This window comes from Myotis nattereri, assembly GCF_964212035.1.
Source record: "Myotis nattereri genome assembly, chromosome: 3".
NCBI lineage: Eukaryota > Metazoa > Chordata > Mammalia > Chiroptera > Vespertilionidae > Myotis > Myotis nattereri.
Window position 1 is genome coordinate 41,744,105 of NC_138077.1, and position 23,500 is coordinate 41,767,604.

At 42.6% G+C, this 23,500-nt stretch overlaps 1 protein-coding gene across 2 annotated transcripts in view; it reads right to left on the reverse strand.

Annotated features, from left to right (window-relative positions):
• MCCC1 (methylcrotonyl-CoA carboxylase subunit 1) overlaps nt 1–23,500 on the reverse strand; it is a 73,611-nt gene that overhangs the window by 43,227 nt on the left and 6,884 nt on the right. Inside the window, exons 1-4 of one of the 2 annotated variants that reach the window (XM_081086354.1) lie at nt 17,274–17,468; nt 9,238–9,284; nt 2,026–2,162; nt 782–877 (exon numbers count right to left, since the gene is read on the reverse strand). In XM_081086354.1, the coding sequence (XP_080942480.1) occupies nt 782–877; nt 2,026–2,162; nt 9,238–9,284; nt 17,274–17,362 (369 nt within the window). In that variant the 5' untranslated portion in view covers nt 17,363–17,468. Of the gene's footprint in view, nt 1–781; nt 878–2,025; nt 2,163–9,237; nt 9,285–17,273; nt 17,469–23,500 lie in introns of those variants that run through there. The other variant, XM_081086355.1, reaches the window with a different exon arrangement.

Below are 23,500 nucleotides of genomic sequence, written 5' to 3' on the forward strand. Positions count from 1 at the left end.
AGGCCTTTAGCTATTTGAGGACCAGGCTTGTCAAGTTCTATAAAATAGCCTGTTGGGATTTTGATATAGAGTGAATTAAACCCATCAGTCAATTTGGAAATAACTGCCATCTTAACAATATTGAGTCTTCCAGTGATTTATCTGCCTGTTTATTTAGGACTCATTTAATTTTGCTCAGCAATGTTTTACTCTTCAATACACTGGTCTTGAACTACTTTTGCTAACCTTGTTACTATTTGATTTTGATGATAGCATTTATCACTGTAACTGTTTCCTTCATTTCATTTTCAAAGTATTGCTAGCTTCCCTTCTTTTGAACAGATATTAAATTGATAGAAGTCTGATGAGCTAGATAAATACTCTCCCTTCAAACTAAAAAGAAAAGCAGCTATCTGCTTGTGAATGTATCGAGTTCAATCACACGTTCTGGAAATGACCTCAAGAAGTTTAATTTCTCTTAAGAAGAATAGCTTACTATATCCAAACCACAGTATTCTTGGGCATTTGAATGGATTGAAAAAGAAAAACTAGCCATACTACTATACCACCAGTGGGCAATTTCCCTACCCATCAGGCATACCTTTAGCTGCCAATTCACCCTGGTGGTTCACAAAATTGCAAGCCTGTTTGGATTGTTCATTCCATATTAATGTTTTTAACAGGAAAGATAGAAATTGGGAGTGGCTAAAAATAGAAAATGTATTCTCTACATAATAAGGAATTTTGTGAAAATTGGGCAACACGTTTACTTTTGTATTGTATATCTCTTCATCACCCTTACCTGTGCAGCAGAGATCTTGGCCACTTGAATGATCTTCTCCATAGATAGGTAGCTCTGCTGAGAGGGAGCAGGACCAATGAAATGCGCTTCATCTGCCTGTTTAACAAATGGCATATGTTTAGAAAACCACACACCTAGTTCTCTATATAGGACTGCTTCAGGGACATAGAAATAGAGATAGAAATAGAAACACAGAAATGCTGGCTCCCCAAGAACAACACAAAAGTACCAGCTCATATCTAGGCTATAAAAATAAGCCACTGTGGCCCAGACAGTGTGGCTCAGTGGTTGAACATCGACCTATGAACCAGGAGGTCATGGTTCGATTCCTGGTCAGGGCACATGCCCAGGTTGTAGGCTCAATCCCCAGTCGGGGGTGTGCAGGAGGCAGCCGATCAGTGATGCACTCTCATCACTGATGTTTCTATTTCTCTCTTCCTTTCCCTTCCTTTCTCTGAGAGCAATAAAAATATATTAAAAAAAATAATAATCCATTTTGAAATCTTTTGCATTAGCAGAATGCCCAAACTTGATTTTTATGTATAATATATGTCGCACACTAAAGTAAAATGAAAGTGGCTTAGGATAGACAGCAACAGGCATTCACAACATGAGACAGAACAGTGGCTAGAAAGCTGCATGGGCCTACTATGCAAAGCTGGAAGGCCAAGCGAAACTCATCATGGTGGACTTGTCAGTGCTTGGGGATTTGCTGTGGACGTAACGAAGGACGACAGCTGAATTCACCCAGGCCTGGTTCTGTCTAAGGGATAAAGCCAGTTACAATTGCTAACACGTACAAACCTTGGGGGAGGAAGGTCCCTGTAGTTATAATTTTCCAGTTAAGCCAAGTCTCTGAAACATTGAGTGACTTGTCTAAGACCCTTGGCCAGTAAGTAGTAGTTGCTAAAACTAGAATCTTGATCCTTTTCCTTGCACATCAGGGATGTGGATAGGAGCCCCTCAAAGTGTGGTCTGTGCATCAGCCACCTTCTGTGAACTGCTTTAACCAATCCTACTGACAGGACCTGGCCTGTAAATCAACTACATCACAGAGTATTCTGTTTAGTTCCACTGGTGACTTAGTTGGAAAATGTCCCCAAAAGGAATTATTAGTGAGCAGCTGAACTTACCTACTGCACACTGTTAACACTAGCAAATACAAACTGTCAAGAACTAAAACACTGACACACTAACAAATATGATCACTTACAAAATCTGATTTCCAGTTTTTAGCAACATACCATATCCACATGCATGGAGTTCCTGTCAGCCTCACTGTAAACAGCCACGGACTGTATACCCATTTTTTTAGCTGTTCGCATCACCCTGCAGGCGATTTCTCCTCTGTTGGCAATGAGGACTTTGGTAATGTTGCATCCTAAAACACCATAAAAATCATACAAAAAATATTACTGGGGAGCAAGGAATAAAAAGGCAAAATAAATATTTTATGATATTAACAAGCTGATAAATATTTATGTTGGTAAAATCAGCAAAGCAGAGCCTAAAATAACCATTTTAACTAATATTAGACAGTGCATTTCTTGTCATTGTAATTCAAGATATCCTTATTAACACAAACTTTTAAATTACTCAGATTTTTCAACTTAAAATAAAATTAAAAGATGCTTGTTATGCCAAAGATCAAAATAGCTTAAAAAATCATAGTTAATAATAATCTTTTTAAAATTTTGTTTTTCAATTACAGTTGACATTCAACATTATTTTATACTAGAGACCTGGTGCATGAAATTCATGCACTGGGGGGCAGGGGGCGGGTCCCTCAGTCCAGCCTGTGCCCTCTCACAGTCTAGGACCCCTCGGGGAATGTCCGACAGCCGGTTTGTGGCTGGATGGCCTTTTGCTGCTGCACAGCCTGCTGCTTGAGCTTCAGCAGCTGCTGCATGTGCACAGGCTGGGCCACCATGGTCTGTCCTGCGAATACCATCGAGTGGGTGACTCAAGTGCGGAGGCAGGTTCACCCTGAGTTCCCTGAGTCACTGAGTTGTTCAGACTGACTGCCTTCTACAGAGAATGGCACCAGGATTGGGCCTAAGCCGGCAATCGGACATCCCTCTTGCAGTCCGGGACCCCTCAGGGGATGTAGCAGTGCGCCAAGCGGCAGGTGGCCAGGGAGGAGCCCGAATCGGGGCCAGGTACCACGCCACTCACACACTCATCACAGCCCACTGCACCTGCTGCTGCTGCCATGTGCACTTGAAAAGAATGTATATTCTATTGCTTTGGGGTAGAATATATAAAATATTAAATCCGTCTGGTGAAATGTGTCATTTAAGGCCACTGTTATCCATTTCTTCCACATTGTTCAATATGTAGGCATATAATTATATCGAGAGGTTCCCAACACTGTGGCAGCTGCGTTTGCCAGTCGTGAGCCCAGCTTCTGGCTGAGTGTCACTCCTCCTGTGGGAGCACACTGACCAACAGTGGGCAGCTCCTGCATTGAGCGTCTGCCCCCTGGTGGTCAGTGCGCATCATAGTGACTGGTCGTTCTGGTCATTCCGCCGAAATGGTTGCTTAGCCTTTTATTATATAGATTAGTTTCCGGTGTACAGCATAATGGTTAGACAATTATATAATTTACAAAGTGATCCCCTGATAATTCAAGTATCCACCTGGCACCATACATAGCTAATTACAATATTATTGACTATGTTCCCTATGCTGCACTTTATATCCTCATGACTATTTTGTAACTACCAATTTATTCAGACCTCTCAATCCCTTTACCTTTTTCACCAAGCCCTCCAACCCCCTTCCCCCAGCCCCCTACCTCCCACCATCTGGCAACCATAAGTTTGTTCAGTGCATCTATGAGTCTGTTTCTATTTTATTTTTTCTTTAGATTCTTTACCTGACATTTGTCTTTCTCTGTTGGACTTATTTCATGTAGTATAATACCCTCTAGATCCATCCATGTTGTTGCAAATGGTAATTTTTCATTCTTTTTTATGGCCCAGTAATACTCCATTGTATATATCTACCACTTCTTCTTCACCCACTTGTCTACTCAAGGACAGCTGGGTTGCTTCCATATCTTGGCTATTGTAAATAATGCTGCAATGAACATAGAGGTGCATATATTGTTTCAAATGAACATTTTGGGTTTCTTTGGATATATACCAGAAATGGAGTTGCTGGGTCATAACGGAGTTCTATTTTTCATTTTTTTAGGAACCTCCACAGTTTTCCATAGGGGCTGCACTGATTTGCATTCAAACATTGTACGAGGGCATTCCCTTTTCTCAACATCCTCCCCAACACTTGTTTGTGGATTTATTGATGACAGCCACTCTGACAGATGTAACATTATTTTTAATTTACATTCTCTGATAATTTATGACATTGAGCATCTTTTCATATGTCTAGTAAGCACCTGCATGTCCTCTCTGAAGCAGTGTCTATTCAGGTCCTCTGCCCATTTTTTAATTGGATTGTTTTTCTGATGTTGAGTTGTATGAGTTCTTTATAAATTTTGGGTATTAATCCCTTAGCCAATACATCATTTGCAAATATCTCCTCTCATTCAGTGGGTTGTCTTTTCATATTACTGATAGTTTCCTTTGCTGTGCAAAAACTTTTTAGTTTGATATAGTCCCATTTGTTTATTTTTTTCTTTTGTTTCCCTTGCCTAAGGAGATATATCAGAAAGAATATTGCTAAGAGAAATGTCAGAGTTTACTGCCAATGTTTTCTACTAGGAATTCTGTGGCTTGGGGTCTTACATTTAATTCTTTAATTCATTTTGAGTTTACTCTTGCATATGGTGTGAGAAGGTGGTCTAGTTTCATTTTTCTCCTGTTCAGTTTTCCCAACACTATTTATTGAATAGACCATTTTTACCCCCAATGTATGTTCTTACCTCCTTCATCATACATTAACTGACCATATAGGCAAGGGTTTTTCTGAGCTCTCTATTCTGTTCTATTGATTTACTGTCTGTTTTTATGACTGAACCATGCTATTTTGATGATCTAGCCTGACAGTATAGTTTGGTATCAAATAGTGTGATACCTCCAACTTTGTTCTTCTTCCTCAAGATTGCTGTGGCTATTTGAGGGTCCTCTGGGGTTCCTTATAAATATTTGGATTATTTGTTCTAGTTCTGTGAAATATACCATTGGTATTTTTTATAGAAATTGTGTTGAATCTATAGATTGCTTTGGGAAATATGGACATTTTAACAATGATAATTCTTCCTATCCATGAGCAGGGTATATGCTTTCATTTATTTGTATCTTCTTGATTTCTTACAATTTTTCAAGTAAAGGTCTTTTACCTCCTTGGTTGAATTTACTCCTAGGTATTTTTTAATGCAATTGCAAACAGAATTGTTTTCTTAATTTCTCTTTTTGATAGTTCATTTATTGATGTATAAAAATGCAACCAACTTCTGAATATTTATTTTATATTCTACTACTTTACTCAGTCATTTATCAGTTCTAATCGTTTTTTGGTGGACTCTTGAGGGTTCTCTATATACAGTATTATGGCATCTGCAAATAATGGCAGTTTTATATCTTCCTTTCCAATTTGGATGCTTTTTACCTATTTTTCTTGTCTGATTACTGTGACTAGGACTTCCAGTACTATGTTGAATAAGAGTGGTGAAAGCAGACATCTCTGTCTTGTTTCAGATTAAGGGAAACACTTTTAATTTTTGCCCATTGAGTATGATGTTAGCTGTGGGTTTGTCATAAATGGCCTTTATGTTGAGGCATGTTACCGCTATTTCCACTTTAGAGAATTATCATAAATGGGTGCTTGATTTTATAAAATGCTACTCTGCATCTATTGATATCATCATATGATTTTTATCCTTCATTTTGTTTATGTGATGTATCACGTTAATTGATTTGTAGATACTGAATAAACCTTGCATCCCAGGAATAAACCCCACTTGATCATTGTGTATGATCTTTTTTATGTATTGCTGAATTTGTTTTGCTAATATCTTGTTGAGGATTTCTGCATCTATGTTCATTAGGATTACTGGCCTATAGTTTTCTTTTTTGTAATGTCTTTGTCTAGTTTGGGAATCAGGATAATGCTGGCCTCATAAAATGAGCTTTGGAACCTTCCCTCTTCTTGAATTGTTTGGAATAATTTGAGAAAGATAGGTGTTAAGTCTTTTTTAAATGTTTGATAAAATTCAACTGTGACTCCATCTGATCCAGGATTTGTTTGTTGAGAGTTTTTGTTTATTAGTTTTGATTTCACGTAGTAGACACCTGTTCAGATTTTCTTCTTGATTCAGTCTTAAAAATGTTTATATTTCTAGGGATTTATCCATTTCTTCCACATTGTTCAATATGTAGGCATATAATTATTTGGAATCTTTCTTATAATCCTTTGCACTTCTGTGTGTCAGTTGTTACTTCTGGTCTTTTATTTCTGATTTTATTAATTTGGGTTCTCTCTCCTCTTTTCTTGATGAGTATGGATAAATGTTTACCAGTTTCGTTCATCTTTTTAAAAAATCAGCTCTTGGTTCATTGATTATTTTGTATTGCTTTTTTTTTTTTTACTCTATTTTGTTTATTCTACTCTGATCTTTATTATTTCCTTTTCCCTTCCTTCTACTCACTTTGAGCTTTGTTGTTATTTTTCCAGTTCTTTTGAGATTTTTCTAGTTTGATGAGGTAGGCTAGTATTGCTATGAATTTCCTCTTATGATTGCTTTCACTGTGTCACATAGATTTTGTGTTTTTGTGTTTTCATTTTCATTTATCTCAAGGCATCTTTTGATTTCTTCCTTGGTCTCACTGTTAACTCATTAACTATTTAGTAACATGTTATTAGCCTCCACATGTTGGTGTGTTTTTAAGGGTTTTTTTGTCTTGTAATTGATTTCTAGTTTCATACCATTGTAGTTAGAGAAGATGCTTGATATGATTTCAATCTTCTTCAATTTACTGAGACTTGTTTTGTGGCATAACGTGGTTTATCTTGGAAAATTTTCCATGTGCACTTGAAAAGAATGTATATTCTACTGCTTTGGGGTGAAATGCTCTTAAAATATTAAATCCATCTGGTGAAATGTGTCATTTAAGGCCACTGTTTCCTTAATGATTTTCTGTCTGGAAGACATATCCATTGATGTCAATGGTGTATTAAAGTCCCTACTGACTGTATTACTGTCCATCTCTCCTTTTATGTCCATCAAGATTTGCTTTATATATTTAGGTGCATAACTGTTTACAAAGGCTATATCCTCTTGTTGGATTCATTCCTTTATCATTATGTAACGTCCTTCTTTGTCTCTTATCTCAGCCTTTGTTTTAAGTTCTATTTTGTCTGATATAAGTACTGTTACCCCAGATTTTTTTTTCTACTTGCATGAAATATGTTTTCTAACCTTTTACTTTGTGTGTGACTTTTGATTTAAAGTGGATACCTTTTAGACAGAATATACATAGAGCTACCCTATATCTTTTGATTGAAGCACTTAATTCATTTACATTTAAAGTGATTATTTATAGGTACATAGTTATTGGCATTTTATTATTCATATTTATGTTCCTCCCACCGCCCCCTCTTAAAGAAGCTCCTTTAACATTTCTTGGTTTGGTGGTGGTGAACTCCTTTGGCTTTTTCTTTCTCTCTCCTCCAATTTTAAATGATAGCCTTGCAGGCTAGAGTAGTCTTGGTTCTAGCTTATTTTTCATCACTTTGAACATTTCATGTCAATCCCTACTGGCCTGAAATGTTTCTGTTGAGAAGTTAGCTGGCAGTTTTAAGGGGGCTCCCTTGTAAGGACTATCTTTCTCTTACTGCTTTTAAGATTCTCTCTTTGTCTTTAACCTTTGCCATTTTAATTATGATGTGTCTTGTGTGGGCCTCTTTGAATTCATTTTGGGGGGGACTCTCTGTACTTCCTTGACTTGTATTTTTCCTTCACTGGGTTAGGGAAGGTTCCAGTCATTATTTCTTCAAATAGGTTCTCAATTCCCTGCTCTCTCTCTTTACCTCCTGGTACCCCTATTATGCATATGTTATTACACTTGATGTTATCACAGAAGTCCCTTAAAATTTCCTAATTTAATTGTTTTTTCTGCTCTGATTGGGTGTTTTCTGCTACCTTGTCTTCTAAATCACTGATTAGACCCCCTGCTTCATCTAATCTGCTGTTGATTCCTTCTAGTGTATTCATCATTTCAGTTATTGCAGTAATAACCAATCTTTAAGTAAGTACACTCTATGCTCCAGGTCCTGTGCTAAAAAGACTCTATCTAGAGTTAAGCCTTCACAATAATTATATTAAGTAGATATGATTATTATTATCTCAATTTTTCAAATGAAGAAATTAAGGTTGAAAGAAATGTTACATTCCCAAAATTATCTAGCTAAAGAAATGGTGGATCTAAGATTGAACCCAGGTTCGCTTCACTCCAGAATTTGAGCTCTTAGACCAGTGATGGCAAACCTTTTGAGCTCGGCGTGTCAGCATTTTGAAAAACCCTAACTTAACTCTGGTGCTGTGTCACATATAGAAATTTTTTGATATTTGCAACCATAGTAAAACAAAGACTTATATTTTTGATATTTATTTCATATATTTAAATGCCATTTAACAAAGAAAAAATCAACCAAAAAAATGAGTTCGCGTGTCACTTCTGACACGCGTGTCATAGGTTCGCCATCACTGTCTTAGACACTTGGCTCCCCTACCTCTATCACTCTGAGCCCAGGGATGTATGATTCTCTTGTAATATAAATATTGCATCAGTTCACTGTCATCAGTGCTATAATGACATGATATTATACTAATACACGAAATCCACTTCCATCATTACACACATATCTTTCGATTGGAGCACTTAATTCATTACATTTAAAGTGATTATTTATAAGTATGTAGTTATTATTCTATGAAAGTTCATGATAGTTATTTTCTCAAAAAATAAGGTTATATATAATTTAAAACAATGTTTTTAAATAAGGATCTATAGAGCCCAAGAGTTGTCACAGGTCACAGGGGCTGTTGGGATGAAGTATACATTTGTGTTTAGTGAGGAGGGGGAGAGAGCTACACCAATCACCTACAAGTTATATTTAAATATGTTTTATAATTGGGGATTTCATGTAAACTTTTATTTGAAAAAAAAAAGTCCTGCTACTTAAAATGCATGTTATAAAGCACTGATTTAGATCACCACAGTTATGTTTTTCCAATTCAATACACTGAGTCAGATAGAAATAACATAAATATAAAATATATTTTCCTACATATTTTATATACAACAGCAAGATATATGACATAAAGAAGATAAAAATTATGACAATACTTACTAAAAAAATTTATCACAAAAATCCAAAACTTCAAAAGTATATGAGAACTACTTCTATTATGCACCAAAGGATTAAACATTTCCGTTTCTTACTTCACCATCTGAAGCAAAGCCAAACAGTACAACACAAACTGTTAATACCTGTGGTTGTTGCATACTTCATGGTTCTTTGCTTCCAAGCCCATCTCCTATAAAATGAGTCCAAATGGAGTTATAATTAAATAGGATATGCAAGTTCAGTCAATATTCTTTCAAATAATCTCAATTTTTAAAAACCTGAAACCAAGTACAGATATGACCTTAGTTAAACCTTAACCCTACAAAGTGATTTACTAAAACATTCTTTGTGGAAAGAAAACTAATCTAGAAATCAGGAGTTACAGTTCTGGCTGTTCTCCCTGGCAGTCTGTGTCCTTGAATGAATCATTTAATCTACTTGCTCCTGAGATTGGCATTTGACCAGAGTCAAAGATGATGACTGGAAAGCCAAGGTGCTTCAAGATCATCTAGGTCAGCCCGGCCTGAGGGGCTCAGTTGGTTGAGCATCTTCCCGTGCACCGAAAGGCTGCTGGTTTGATTCCTAGTCAGGGCACATACCGGGTTGCGGGGGTATGCAGGTCACATCGATGTTTCTCTCTCTCTCCCTCTCTCTAAACATGTCCTTGGGCGAGGATTAAAATAAAATTCGAGTTCAGCTTTTTTCAAACTCTTTTTTGACTAGAACCCAAAGTAATACTGAATCAGTATTTGACTTCATAACCAGGTATGGACACAAAACAGAAGTTTCCTAAAAGAAGACTTTCCCTATATTTTGATTTTCTATTCTATTTTGTCCTATTGCATTTTATTAAGTAAAATATGCTGGTTTAACTACAGTTTGAAGAATACCAATCCATCTCAACCCTCTGATAAGTTAGGTTTGAACAACTGGCCCAGAGAAATACAAGGAAGGAGCTGAACAAGGGAAGCAGAAAGAATGCTGGCTGTGGGGCCTGCGGGAGGAGCCACCCACTCCAGCTTCTGGGGGTCCTGCACAAGTTGCTTTACATCGTGTTTCTCAATCTTTTGTTTTCATTACCACCCCCTAGAAAATTTAAATACTAAGGAATAAGATTTTTGTAGCAGTGACTGAGTTTGGAGTGACCACAAATCAAGTTAATATCTGTTAAAAAAGAAAACCACAGCCCCAAAATTGGTTCACTTGTGCTAAAGCCCATGACAGCAAACCTAGACTTAACACCTGGTCTAATTCCATCAGTTCCATCCTTTCTTCCCAAAGAAAGAAGAGGCAATCTAAGGATTAAAAATGGCGGCAGAGTAGGTGGATGCTGCACGGACATGCTCCCAGGAACAAGCTGGAATTACAACTGAAATACGGAAAGGTTTCCTGAATAATCAACGGAAAACTCACAGGAGAGAACCCTTCTACCCAAGGACCAAAGGTGGAGACTGCATAGAGCAGTAATGGCGAACCTATGACACGCGTGTCAGAAGTGACACACGAACTCATTTTTTGGTTGATTTTTCTTTGTTAAATGGCATTTAAATATATAAAATAAACACCAAAATATAAATCTTTGTTTTACTATGGTTGCAAATATCAAAAAATTTCTATATGTGACACAGCACCAGAGTTAAGTTAGGGTTTTTCAAAATGCTGACACGCCGAGCTCAAAAGGTTCGCCATCACTGGCATAGAGACTGGTAGGAGGGGTGGAGGCGCAAAAGGGCTAGCCGGGCACCCATAGACAGCAACTGAAGTCCCAAAGAGACATCTCAGCTGGGGGTGGGGGGTGGGGGGTGACACTGAGAACTCTGGGATCTAATCCCGAAGCTTGGCTCTCTAGCAGAGAGCACCAAATCTGAGGAGGGTACCCACATAACATCTGGCTGTGAAAAGCAGCAGGGTGCTGTCTGCCAGGGAGTGGCAGCTGAATGTTAGGGCACCCTCAAATGCACAAAAATTCCCCGTGGAGCCACCCACCTTGTGCTCTGGCAGAGGGAGGATGAAGTGGACTGGAGCCGTGAGAGCAGAACCCAGGACTGGGGACTCGGGGGATAGAGCTCAGAAGGCAGACACCCCAAGTTTCCTGGGCTGTCATTCCCTCACACAGCAGAGGACATCTTTCCCACATAGACATCTGCCTTGCCTGGGGGAAGACAGTTGAGTCACCCTATTGGAAAACACCTTGCCCTGAGGCCACTTAAGAGATTAAAAGCAACAATTAGCCTCCAGGCAGAAGAAATGCCCCACCCTGTTGAAAAAAAACTCTCACTACACCTGAGACGATTGCCTGGGGGCAATTCAAGTCGGAATCCTATTAGTCTGTGTAGACAGAAGAGGTCTCTGGAGGCTTTGCCTGATCCAATTAGTCAGAAACAGTCTTTATAACGCTGTCCTGCATAGAGATTGGGAGGTATAAAGGATCTACCTAATACAAACTCAAACAGACAACCAAAATGAGGAAACAAAGAAACAACCCCCAAAATGAAAGAACTAGAGAATTCTCCAGAAGAGACAAATGAAGCAGAGATAAGGAATTTATCTAAAACAGAGTTCAGAGTAATGATGGTAAAAATGCTCAACAGTATGAAAAAAGATATAGTAACTATGAAAAAAGAACAGCCTGAGATATAGAATGACATAACACAAATAAAACAGATTATGGAAAGCTAAGGATCAAATCAGTGAATTAGGCCCTAACCAGTTTGACTCAGTGGATAGAGCATCGGCCTGAGGACTGAAGGGTCCCAGGTTCGATTCTGGTCAAGGGCATGTGCCTGCGTTGTGGGCACATCCCCAGTAGGGAGTGTGCAAGAGGCAGCTGAATCGATGTTACTCTCTCATCGATGTTTCTAACTCTCTATCCCTCTCCCTTCCTCTCTGTAAAAAATCAATAAAATATCAAATCAGTGAATTAGAAGACAAAGTTGAAAATATCACTCAGTCAGAGAACCAAAAAGAAAAAACATTAAAAAACAGGAGGACAGCTTAAGGGAGATGTGGGACAATGTGAAATGTAACAATATTAGAAGAGCAGGTGTGCCAGAAGAGGCAGAAAGGAAAAAAGGAATAGAGAAGGCGTTTGAAGAATAATGGCAGAAAACTTCCCTAACTTGGTAAAGGAAAAACTCACACAAGTTCAGAAGGCACAGAGAACCCCAAACAAGAAGAATCCGAACAGACCTATGCCCAGACACATCATAATTAAAATGCCAAAAATTAAAGACAAAGAATCTTAAAGGCAGCAAGAGAAATGTACAAAGGAGTTCTCATAAGGCTGACACCTGATTTCCCATCAGAAACTCTACAGGCCAGAAGGGAATGGCATGAAGTACTCGAGGTAATGGAAAGCAAGGATTTGAGATCAAGATTACTATACCCAGCAAGGCTATCATTCAAAATAGTCAAATAAAGAGCTTCCCAGACAAAAAAAACCCAAACAAACACATAAAAGGCTAAAGGAGTTCATCACCACCAAGCCAGCATTAGAAGAAATGCTAAAGGGATTGCTGTAAGGGATTGCTGAGAAAAAGAAACAGAGAGAGAAACCTAGCCATACAGAATTAAAATGGCTATAAATAAGTACCTCTTTGATATTTTATTGATTTTTTATTTAGGGTTATTATTTTAAATAATAACCCTAAATGTAAATGGATTAAATGCTCCAATCAAAAGGTGTAGGGTAGCTGAATGGATACAAAAACATGACCCAACTATATGCTATGTACAAGAGACCCAACTCAAAACAAAAGACACAAACAGGATGAAAGTGAAGGGATGGAAAAAATTTTTCATGCAAATGGAAAAGAAAAAATAGCTGGAGTAGCAATACTCATATCTGACAAAATAGACTTTAAAATGAAGGCCATCACAAGAGACAACAAAGGTCACTACATAATACTAAAGGGATTGATCCAACAAGAGGATATAACCATGGTAAACATATATGCACCCAATACAGGAGAACCTAAACATATATATGTGTGTGTGTGTGTGTGTGTGTCTATATATATATATGGTCCTGTGCACAAATTATATAATATATATATATTAGAGGTCCTGTGCAGGATGATGGGGTCCCTCATCCTGGCTGGCAATCAGGGTCGATCAGGGCCAATCAAGGCCAGCCGGCCAGGACAGGTTGGCCAGCCATGGAGGCTGGCTGTGGGAATGCACTGACCACCAGGGGGCAGCTCCTGCATTAAGCATCAACCCCCTGGTGGTCAGTGCATCCTCATAGAGACCGGTCATTCTGTCAGCTGGTCATAACTGTCCCTTAGGTTTTTATATATATAGATATCTAATCTAATAAAAGACAAACATGCAAATTGACCATACCTTCGCTATGCCTCAAGCCATGCCCACCAGCCAATCAGAGCAACTATATGCAAATTAACCCAACCAAGATGGCAGCTGGCAGCCATGGAGCTGGAGCAAGCAGGAGTCTTGGTTGCCCCGACAATGGAGGAAGCCAAGCTTCCCGCCTGCCATGGCTGGCTCTGGTCTCCACTGAAGGCAACAAAGTTTCAATTACAGAAGACAAATAAACCCCAGGTACCTCCTTCTAGCCAGTCTCCACTGGGAGTTTGGGTGGCTAGGGGCCATGGCCAGCCTGCAAAGAGCCATCAGCCCCACACCTAGGCTGGCCACACCCTCACGGGGTGAGGGTCCCCACTGGGGGGCTTGGCCAGCCTGCAAACAGCCATCAGCCCCTCACCCAGGCTGGCCAGGCACCTCAGGGGAGACCACCACTCTGAAGGAGCTGTGGCCAGTACGCAAACAGCCATCAGCCCCTCACCCAGACAGGCCAGGCACCCCAGCAGGACCCCCCACCCTGAAGGGGCTGTGGCCAGCCTGTAAACGGCCCGCAGCCCCTCACCCAGGCTGACCAGGCACCCCAGTGGGACCCCCACCCTGATCCGGGACACCCTTCAGGGCAAACCAGCTGGCCCCCACCCATGCACCAGGCCTCTATCCTATATAATAAAAGGGTAATATGCAAATTGACCCTAACAGCAGAAGGACTGGGAATGACTGGTCACTATGACACACACTGACCACCAGGGAGCAGACGCTCAATGCAGGAGCTGCCCCCTGGTGGTCAGTGCGCTCCCACAGGGGGAGCTCTGCTCAGCCACAAGCCAGGCTGACAGCTGTCAGTACAGCGGTGGTGGTGGGAACCTCTCCCACCTCCTCAGCGGCGCTAAGGATGTCCGACTGCAGCTAGGCCTGTTCCCCGCTGGCAAGTGGGCATCCCCCAACGGCTCCTGGGCTGCCAGAGGGATGTCTGACTGCCAGCTTAGGCCCAATCCCCTGGGGAGCAGGCCTAAACCAGCAGGTGGTTATCCCCCGAGGGGTCCCAGACTGCAAGAGGTCACAGGCCAGGCTGAGGGCCCCCCCCCCCCCAAGTGCACAAATTTTTGTGCACCGGGCCTCTAGTATGTATATAAAACTTCTAGAGGACTTTAAAGGAGAGATTGACAATAAATAATACAGTCATAGTACGGGACTTCAACACTCCTCTGACTTCCCTGGATAGATCTTCCAGACAAAAACTTAACAAGGAAACAGAGTCTCTAAAGGTCACACTGGATCATATGGATTTCATTGACATTTATAGAACATTTCACCCAACACAGCAGAATATACATTCTCCTCAAGTGCACATGGATCATTCACAAAGGTGGACCACATGTTAGGACACAAAACAAGTCTCTACAAGTTCAAGAAGACTGAAATCATATCAAGCATCTTCTCAGATCACAGTGGAATGAAATTAGAAATCAACTACAGTAAAAACACCCCAAAACATTCAAACATATGGAGGCTAAATAGCATGCTATTAAACAATGAATGGGTTACCAACGAGATCAAGAAAGAAATCAAAAACTTCCTGGAAACAAATGAAAATGAACACACAACAACCCAAAATCTCTGGGACACAGCAAAAACAGTCCTGAGAGGGAAGTTCATTGCACTACAGGCATACCTGGAAAAAAAAAAAAACACAAGAAAAAGCAGCAATAAATTATTTAACCCTACAACTTAAAGAACTAGAAAGAGAACAATAAGAAAAGCCCAGAGTAAGTAGAAGGAAGGAAATAATAAAGATTAGAGCAGAAATAAATAACACAGAGACAAAAAAAAAAAACCAATCTAAAAAATTAATGAAACCAAGAGCTGGTTCTTTGAAAGGATAAACAAAATTGATAAACCATTAGCCAGACTCATTAAGAAACAAAGAGAGAGGACCCAAACAAATAAAATCAGAAACGAAAGTGGAGAAGTAACCACGGACACCACAGAAATACAGAGGATTGTAAGAAAATACTATGAACAACTATATGCCAACAAACTGGACAATGTGGATGAAATAGACAAATTCCTAGAAAAATACAATCTCCCAAAACTGCATCAGGAAGAATAAAAAAACCTGAATAGGCCAATAACACAAATCCCAGAGACAAACTCAATACCTGTTGGGAAAGTCCCTTCCTGAATCCCATAATAAGCCTCGAACAATCCTAGAATGCCTCACTTTACTGACACGGGTACTTCAGTGGAAATCCAGTGTCCCTAAAAGGGAAAAAGCCAGCCAACCTATAAATGTAAATGTCCTGATTAGTTAACCCCAGCAACTTCCGTGTTCCCAAGGAATAAGCCCCACATTCAAGGTGTAGAACCTGAGGCCCTACCTTAGTCTACTTACTCTCTGCAGAGCCTCAATAAATCTGCCTTTGCTTTTTATCAGGGTCCCTGGTCTAAATTTTTTTATATCAGGAGACAAGAACCCAAACTCATTGGTAATATTCTTATTTCTAAAATTCTACCACTAGATTTCGTTTCTCCGTGTTAGTAGAAATGTAAATACCCTCTACACTGATAAGGTTTTCAATTCTATATGCCATTGCAACTCTAGTACTTTCCAGGTGACAGCTACATGAGAACAATTCTATAACCAATTGCTAAGGTTTGAGAGGGAAAGGAAAGAGAGAAAATATGTCTGCATAGTATCATGAAGAGCCCCCCAAAACCTAAGCAAATGAAACTCAGGAGAACGAGAAGAGCGCTAATACTGCTTCTACTGTCTTATTCTGCTCTGGGGCGAGTCCTACAATTATGTAACTGAAAATCCAAAGCATTGACAGTAATTTGTGGAAAGCAAAAGCAAACAAGAAACTTTAAATGGTTTCATCTGCAAAAGGCGACATCTGTTGATTGATTCATATGCACCAGATTCCATTTAAGCCTCTTTCCATGTATTCATTCTTTTAATTTGCACAATCCAAAGTACTAGTATTACCTCCTGTAGGTACTAGTGTCATCCCCTCCTCCTAGGTCAGAAAATCCAAGCACAGAGGTATTAAGTAACCTGCCCAAGGTTGCTCCCACACCCAGGGAGTAGCAAAGCTGAGACCCCTGACTTCTGAGCCTGTGTCCTGCAGCACGAAGCTATACTGTCTTTCCAGAATGATGGAGGATGACGATGATGAGACAAAGGAAGAAGAAGAAGCCTGCCGCCTGGAAGCAAGAGGGTATATTTACTGCAAAAGTTATTGTCACAGAAGCTTAAGCTCAGAATTTGGAAATGATCTGGAGTCGGGTTAGCTATGAGTCATCTGGCAGCTTTCTTTAAATCTGCATACGGAGCTTCTGATAAAACATTTCTCTGCCCACAGGAAGGTGAATTGGCTCCTGTTAACTTGATTCTTTCCAAAAATGAGCAAGAACTCCGGCAGTCTTTGTCTGACCTGGACACCTTCGGAGGGAAAGCTGAACCAAAGGGGACTTTGAGGGCGTCCTGGCTCCACCACTTACTACTCGTGTCACCTTAGGTGAGTCGTTGACGCCGTGGTTTCACTGGAACTGGGATTACAAAGCTTCCCCCCCCCCCCCCCCACACACACACCCCCACCGCCACACACACACATACACGGAATGCATGAAAGCGCGGGGTACACACGCGTTATTCTAGCCCTTATGGCGAGCGGAGCAGGGGATGGCAGGCCCAGCCCCATCCCTCCCCCACGCTCATAAATGAAAAAAGTAGGGGCAAACCCAGCGCTGCAGGGTGGATGAGGGGAAGGAGAGGAAAGGGAACGACTGGGCGTGGGGACGTCTCCCTCTCTGTGCGTGGCCTGAAAGCAAACCCCCTCCCAAAAGGGGCTGCTACCTCGGCGGCGGCAGCAAGCTCGGGAAACGCTGCCATTGGTTCCTCTCCGCCGCCACCAGCCGCACCGACACCACCGAGGTCGCCGCCATGGCCCGCAGCCCCGCGGCTCTCCTGCTCGTGGGCGCGCGCCAGCTGCGTCCCGCACTCTGCAAAAGCTCTGCTCCGCGCCGCAAGCCTCTTGTCCTTCGTCGGCCACCGTCCAGGTCAGAGCCGTGCGATGGGCCGAGCCCAGCGTGGTGGGCGTCTCCCTCGAAACCAATCAAAACACAAGGCAGCGCTTCGGGGCGGCGATTGGCCAATCGGGCCGGCGATTGGCCAATCGGGCTGCGTGCCCGCGGAGGTGTGGTCCCTGCCGCCCCCGCCCCCTGAGTTCCGTGGCGAGCAAGGCGGGGGTCGTGCTGTCCCGGGTCTCCCTGGGACCTGGGGCTTCGGAGCGCGGTTCCTCCCCGCCCGCGGGCTCTGCTCTCCCTCCGCTCCGGATACAAGACCCCTCCCTGCGATCTGCGTCCTTAAAGCCGTGGGAAGTAGCGGAGGAGGAGTCTTGGGGCAGAAGCCAAATGGGGTGGAGAGCAGCACACAAAATTCGTGTTCTCCAACAATAACTTTTGCAGTAATTCGTGTTCTCCAAAAGTAAAATAACTAAAATAAAAATAAAGTAAAACCTCCCGAGCTTTTGAAAACGAGTTTTAATTGAAATATTGGGAAAAAGAAGTTACAACCGGAGTTGCAGAATATCTAGAAAATACAGATACTGAAAGCACGACGCGTAGATACTGATTCACAGTGAAAGTAAATGCAACATCCAATTCAAGGGTTACAAAGATACAAAAGCAAACACAAGGAAAGCAGGAAGAGAAACGAGTAAAGATGAAAGAAGAAGAAATGAATTAAGAAAACTAATACCAAAGGAGTAATAAGTCCAGGGATTCGGAAAAAACACACACCAAAATCTGATAAAATAGATGGTTAATTAATGTAATCAAAAGAAGGGGGCGTGAACACTTGCCACAATTAAAGGGCGGGGGGGGGGGCGCGGGGGGGAGGCTCAGATCTACAAACGTAGATCAGTAAGAGGCTAACTTTGGCCCTGACCGGTTTGGCTCAGTGGATAGAGCGTTGATTCTGGGGGCTGACGGGTCCCAGGTTCGATTCTGGTCAAGGGCATGTACCTTGGTTGCGGGCACATCCTCAGTGGGGGATGTGCAGGAGGCAGCTGATCAATGTTTCTAACTCTCTATCCCTCTCCCTTCCTCTCTGTAAAAAATCAGTAAAGTATTTTTTTTTAAAAAAAGAGACTAACTTTGCTCAATTTAAGCAAAGAAACTTAAACACCTGGATGAAATGGATGATGTTACAAAAAAATACAATTTACCTGAACAGATCCTGGGAGAGATAGAAAATCTATCAAGCCATTCCCGTAGAACTAGAGCATATTATATTTGTTATTATTATTATTATTATTATTATTATTAAAGAACCACGTTTCCTAAAGCAGGTGGCCCACCTGGGCTCAGCGGGAAATCCTACCCACGCGGTAAAGAGGTTGACTCCAGTGCTGGGAGCCTGTCCCCAGCGCAGGGGAAACTGAGTCTTCCTCATTCTTTTTATGAAATAAGCATAACATTGGCACCCACATCTAGCAAAAATAGGGTGCACACACACACACACACACACACACACACACACACACCCTGTAGTTCAGTTTTCCTTATCATGATCAATGGGAAGATCATTGATCATTGATGGTACAGCATGGTGGCCATCGTTTCTAACACCGCGGTGACACTTGAATTTGCTGAGAGAGTAGATCTTAAGGGTTCTCACCGCGCGCACTGTGCGGGTGATGGTGTGTTAACCTGATTGCGGCCATCACTTCACTATGTGCACATATACAAAATCATACACACCACACTTCAAATCTGTGCAATTTTATGTTTATACCTCAATAGAGTCCGTAGAGCTGGTGGTTGAGGGAGGAACTGAACAAGTATAAAGAAAAAACAAGAGGCGAGGGCGTGCCAGCCAGGCTGCGGCCAGCCCGGGCTCCTGCGGGCGCTGGTGGTTGAGCCCCCACCATCCCCGCTTCCTTCCGCGGTCCCGGGGCCCCGCGCGCACGGCTCCTGCTGGCGACCTTGGCGTGGGAGGCTCCGAGGGTGAGAGGCGGGTCCAGTTAGAGCTGCGCGTCTCACCAGGTGGCAGGGAGGGCGTCCTTGGCTGCAGCCAACAAGGGCAACCAGCCCGGAGCCCGGGCGTATCCGCTTTGCAGCAGGTTATGATTATTACAATCGTTTTATTAACTCAAAAGCATGGCATCACAACTGTCAACCTACTTTTGCCCACCCCGGGGTGTGTGTGTGTGTGTGTGTGTGTGTGTGTGTGTGTGTGTGTGTGTGTCTTAAATAATTACGTTTTGGAGCAATTTGTTATACAGCGAAAGATAAGAACTGATACACAGAATGTGTACTTTCACAGTGAACCTCCATCACTCAACATAATGTCTTTAAATTTCATTCATGTTTTATGTATTTTTTTTTTACATGAAAATAGCACAGTTTGTTTACCCAGGATCCTAAGGATGGGCTTTGGATTGTTTCCAGTTTGGGATGATTACGAATGAAGCTGCTATAGGTATTTTTTTCCTCACCTCTTTCTGTGAACATATGCACTCATTTTTCATGCATATACACCTACTTGTCAAATTAATAGCTCCGCAAACTCTGTCTTGTGGTCCTGCCACTGTTTTTTGTAAATGATGTCTAGTGGAATACAGCCATGCCCGTTTGTTTATGTACTGTCTATGGCTGCTTTCATGTTACAGTAGCAGAGTCCTGTGGTTGCATAGAACCTGGCCCACAAAACCTAAACTATTTGCTATCTTGCTCTCACAGACAGGGTTTGCCAACCCCTGGATTGTTACGTGTTCAAGTTTATAAGAAACTGCCAAAAAGTTTTCCTAAAATGGTTGTATCATTTTATTCTTCTACCGGCAATGAATGGCAATTCCTCATCAGCACTTGGTATGGCCAATCTTTTCCACTTTAGCCATTTTGGAGGTTGTGGAGTGGTTTCCCATTGTGGTTTTAATTTGCAATGGCTAGACTGGCCTTGGTAAGTGGGGTTCCCTGCTGTTGAGTCCATATAGCGCTTCTGCCCCTGCCACCATGCCCACCCCATTCACGTGCCCAATTTGCAAATCCTGGTGTGTCTGTGACAAAGGCTTGCTAACTTCACGGCTGAGTCATCTTGTCGACTTGGTTGCTCAGTGACCCTTTCATGGTGGACGCTTTCTGGTGGACATTAACATGTGAAGCAAAACTGTTCACACGCTACGCCTACGCTAATGTGTCCATCCACACGCCTCTATCCCAGAGCTCCTTGTCTCTGATCGTCCAGTCCTGTTCTTCCCAGGCCCCTAACCAGATGGCCAGGCCATGGCACTGTCCAGGACACCGGGCATATTCTCACCCTGGGCCACCTTCCCTTCCGCACAGATTTGGATGGCCAGTGCCCTGCTTGCTGCTGAGCCCACTGGGAAGATTCCCCTCCCTGTCTTTAGGGTTCACTTCTGAAGGTGGCTGTAATGCAGCCACTGTCCAGATTTACTTTGTACCCACGTACCAAGCCAACTGATCTGTAAACCAGTTTGGGCTTTCCTCTTTTTTCAAAAGGTGGCATGCGTCCCCTCCCCCCACAGGGGCGCTGGTGCTATGCTGGTGGGTGACACGAGCGCCTGGGCTACCTACCCAAGAAGCCTACTCATGCCCTCTAGACCTGCTCGGGCTAGAACCTGGATATACCATTTCCAGCTTATAACTGGCTACTGCTGAGACCCGTCTGACTTTATTACTGAGTGGATTAGACATAACCCAGCCCAAATGGGGCCAATTCTGGATATATAGTCACAAGGTCAAGTGTTCCAGGACCCAGTGACATGCCAACAGCTGTTTCTCTGCTGCAAATGGCATGGGCTTGGTCTTGCTCCAGAATGCTCAGGGTCTGTGCAATGATTCTCCCACCAGTTTGTGTCAAAAATTCATACTGTACCTTTCCCCACCACTGCCACCTCTGACACCATAAGGTCTGCCTGACGGATGACTTAAGCAGCAGGGCTGATTGCAATACCTGATGGCAGGCCTGGAGTTGCTTTGCCACCCTTCCCTGATCTGGCCCCTCTCAGAACTGATAGCTTTCTATTGTTATGGGTTCACTCAGCGAGATAGACCACCAACTCAGAATTTAAATTTAAGAGCCTTTATTAAGCTGGCCAGCTGACTACAGTCACAGCACCCCACCAAAGCAAAGGCTGAACTGCAGCCCAGACTACAGGAATTACAGTATTTTTATTTGCAAAAACCACAAAGTTACAAAACCTTAGTTCCCGACACAGTATAGTATCAGTACCTTCCTATCTATGTGTTTTAGGAACAGAGAGTACAGCATATTGAGAAGGGGCCATGAGACCATATCTCAAGGCCTGGCCTGATGTCAGTACCTTCCTATCGATGTGTTTTAGGAACAGACAGCACAGCGTGCCCCGTCTGGCTGAAGTGCCAGATATGCAGCCCAGTACACTGTCGCCTAGTAAACGGGCCAGAGGGATTCTCCTAGCTGTGGAATGCTGCCTCCAGAACCTGGAGAGGCCTACCTGCCTTTGTGTGGGGAGCCACTACAGTGTTTGGACAGGTTCAAGCCTTGGGCTGATGAGAGGGCACAGTCCTCTCATTGCCACGTGCAAGTCCCAGCTTGGAGGGCAGGGCCCTCCCAGCACAATTACAGCCAACAGCTGTAGTTGTAAGCTTGAACCTATGTTTGGAACACGTGGCCCCACGTGTCTGAGTGATGGAGGCTTGGTAGAATTCAGGTGCATGTCATTGAGTAGGATCGAAGCCCATGAGAATGTTGTAAACATCTTGATCACACCCTTACTTTGCCTCGTGGCATCTGCTATAAAATAAAGACACGGCTTGTGGGCACTGGTGCTGTCTCTCCATCAGCGGAGCAGCGTACCACCAAGACCCAGCTTTCATTCTCTTGTCTGTCTTTTTTCAGCTGCCCGCACTCAGGTTCACCCTTGGCCATGCTGGCGCGGCACAGCTTTGTGCTGCCTTCTTTGTGGAAAGGATGCAAGATGCAAAACATGTGTCTTTTTTTTGAAGTAGACTTTCTGGCATGCCCCTGAAGCCCTGGGTCACTGAAAACTTCACTGAAGTAGTCAGTGCCTGAATCTTGATAGGGTTTGTGTCCTACCTCCTGGAACATGTGTCTCCAGCATACTGACGGTTTTGTGCTTATCTTATCTAATAAGCATGACGTGATTAATGTAGTGGTTCGGTGTGATGTCCCATGGGATGTCTGTACGGACCAGGTCTCTTTGGATTATACCATGAGAGAAGACAGGAGAGTTAATAAATCCTGAGGAACAGCTATAAGTGAGTGTTGTAGAGCAATGGGACAATGATCAGCCCCATGGAAAGTCAAGTCAGCCCGAACCGTGGCTGGTCAATGGACTGTCAGCACCAGGGATTGAGAGGGTGCTCTCCTAGGCAGGTGCTACACCTGGGGCAGCGTTGGAAGCAGGCTAGAGAGCAGCCTGCTCTTATCACCCTTCGTATAGACGCTTATTAAGTCATTGTTCTTAGTGTGCATACAAGAATTTATTTACCTGAGTTTCCCAAAAATGTAAGCCACTAAATCCACAGTATGTACCTGGACAATTGACCTGGGATAGTCAGCATCCAAGATGGCCCTCCTCCATTTCCGCCTCTCCCGGCATTCACACCCTGTGTAGTCCCCTCCCACACTGTACCAGGGGTGCTCCATGTGACCAATAGAGTACAGTAGAAGTGTTGGTATGCCACTCCTGTGATTAGGTTGTCAGTCTCCTTTTTGGATCATTCGCTCTGGGAAAAGCCAGCTGTCATGTTGTGAGCCTCCCTATGGATATGCCGCATGGTGTAAACTTGGAGGCAAATCCTTTGGCCCCAATTGAACCTTCAGATGATTGCAGCTCTGGCCACTCAGTGAGAGATCATAAGCGAGAACCTCCCAGCTAAGCTGCTTCCAGATTTCTGACCCTCAGAAACTCTGTGAGATAATAAATGTTTGTTGTCTTAAACCGCTAAGTTTGGGGGTAATGTGTCACACAGCTATAGATAACTAATACAGGACATCTTCTATATCTCAGCCCCTACCAGGGTGTCTGGCATTTAGTAAGTCCTTAATCAATG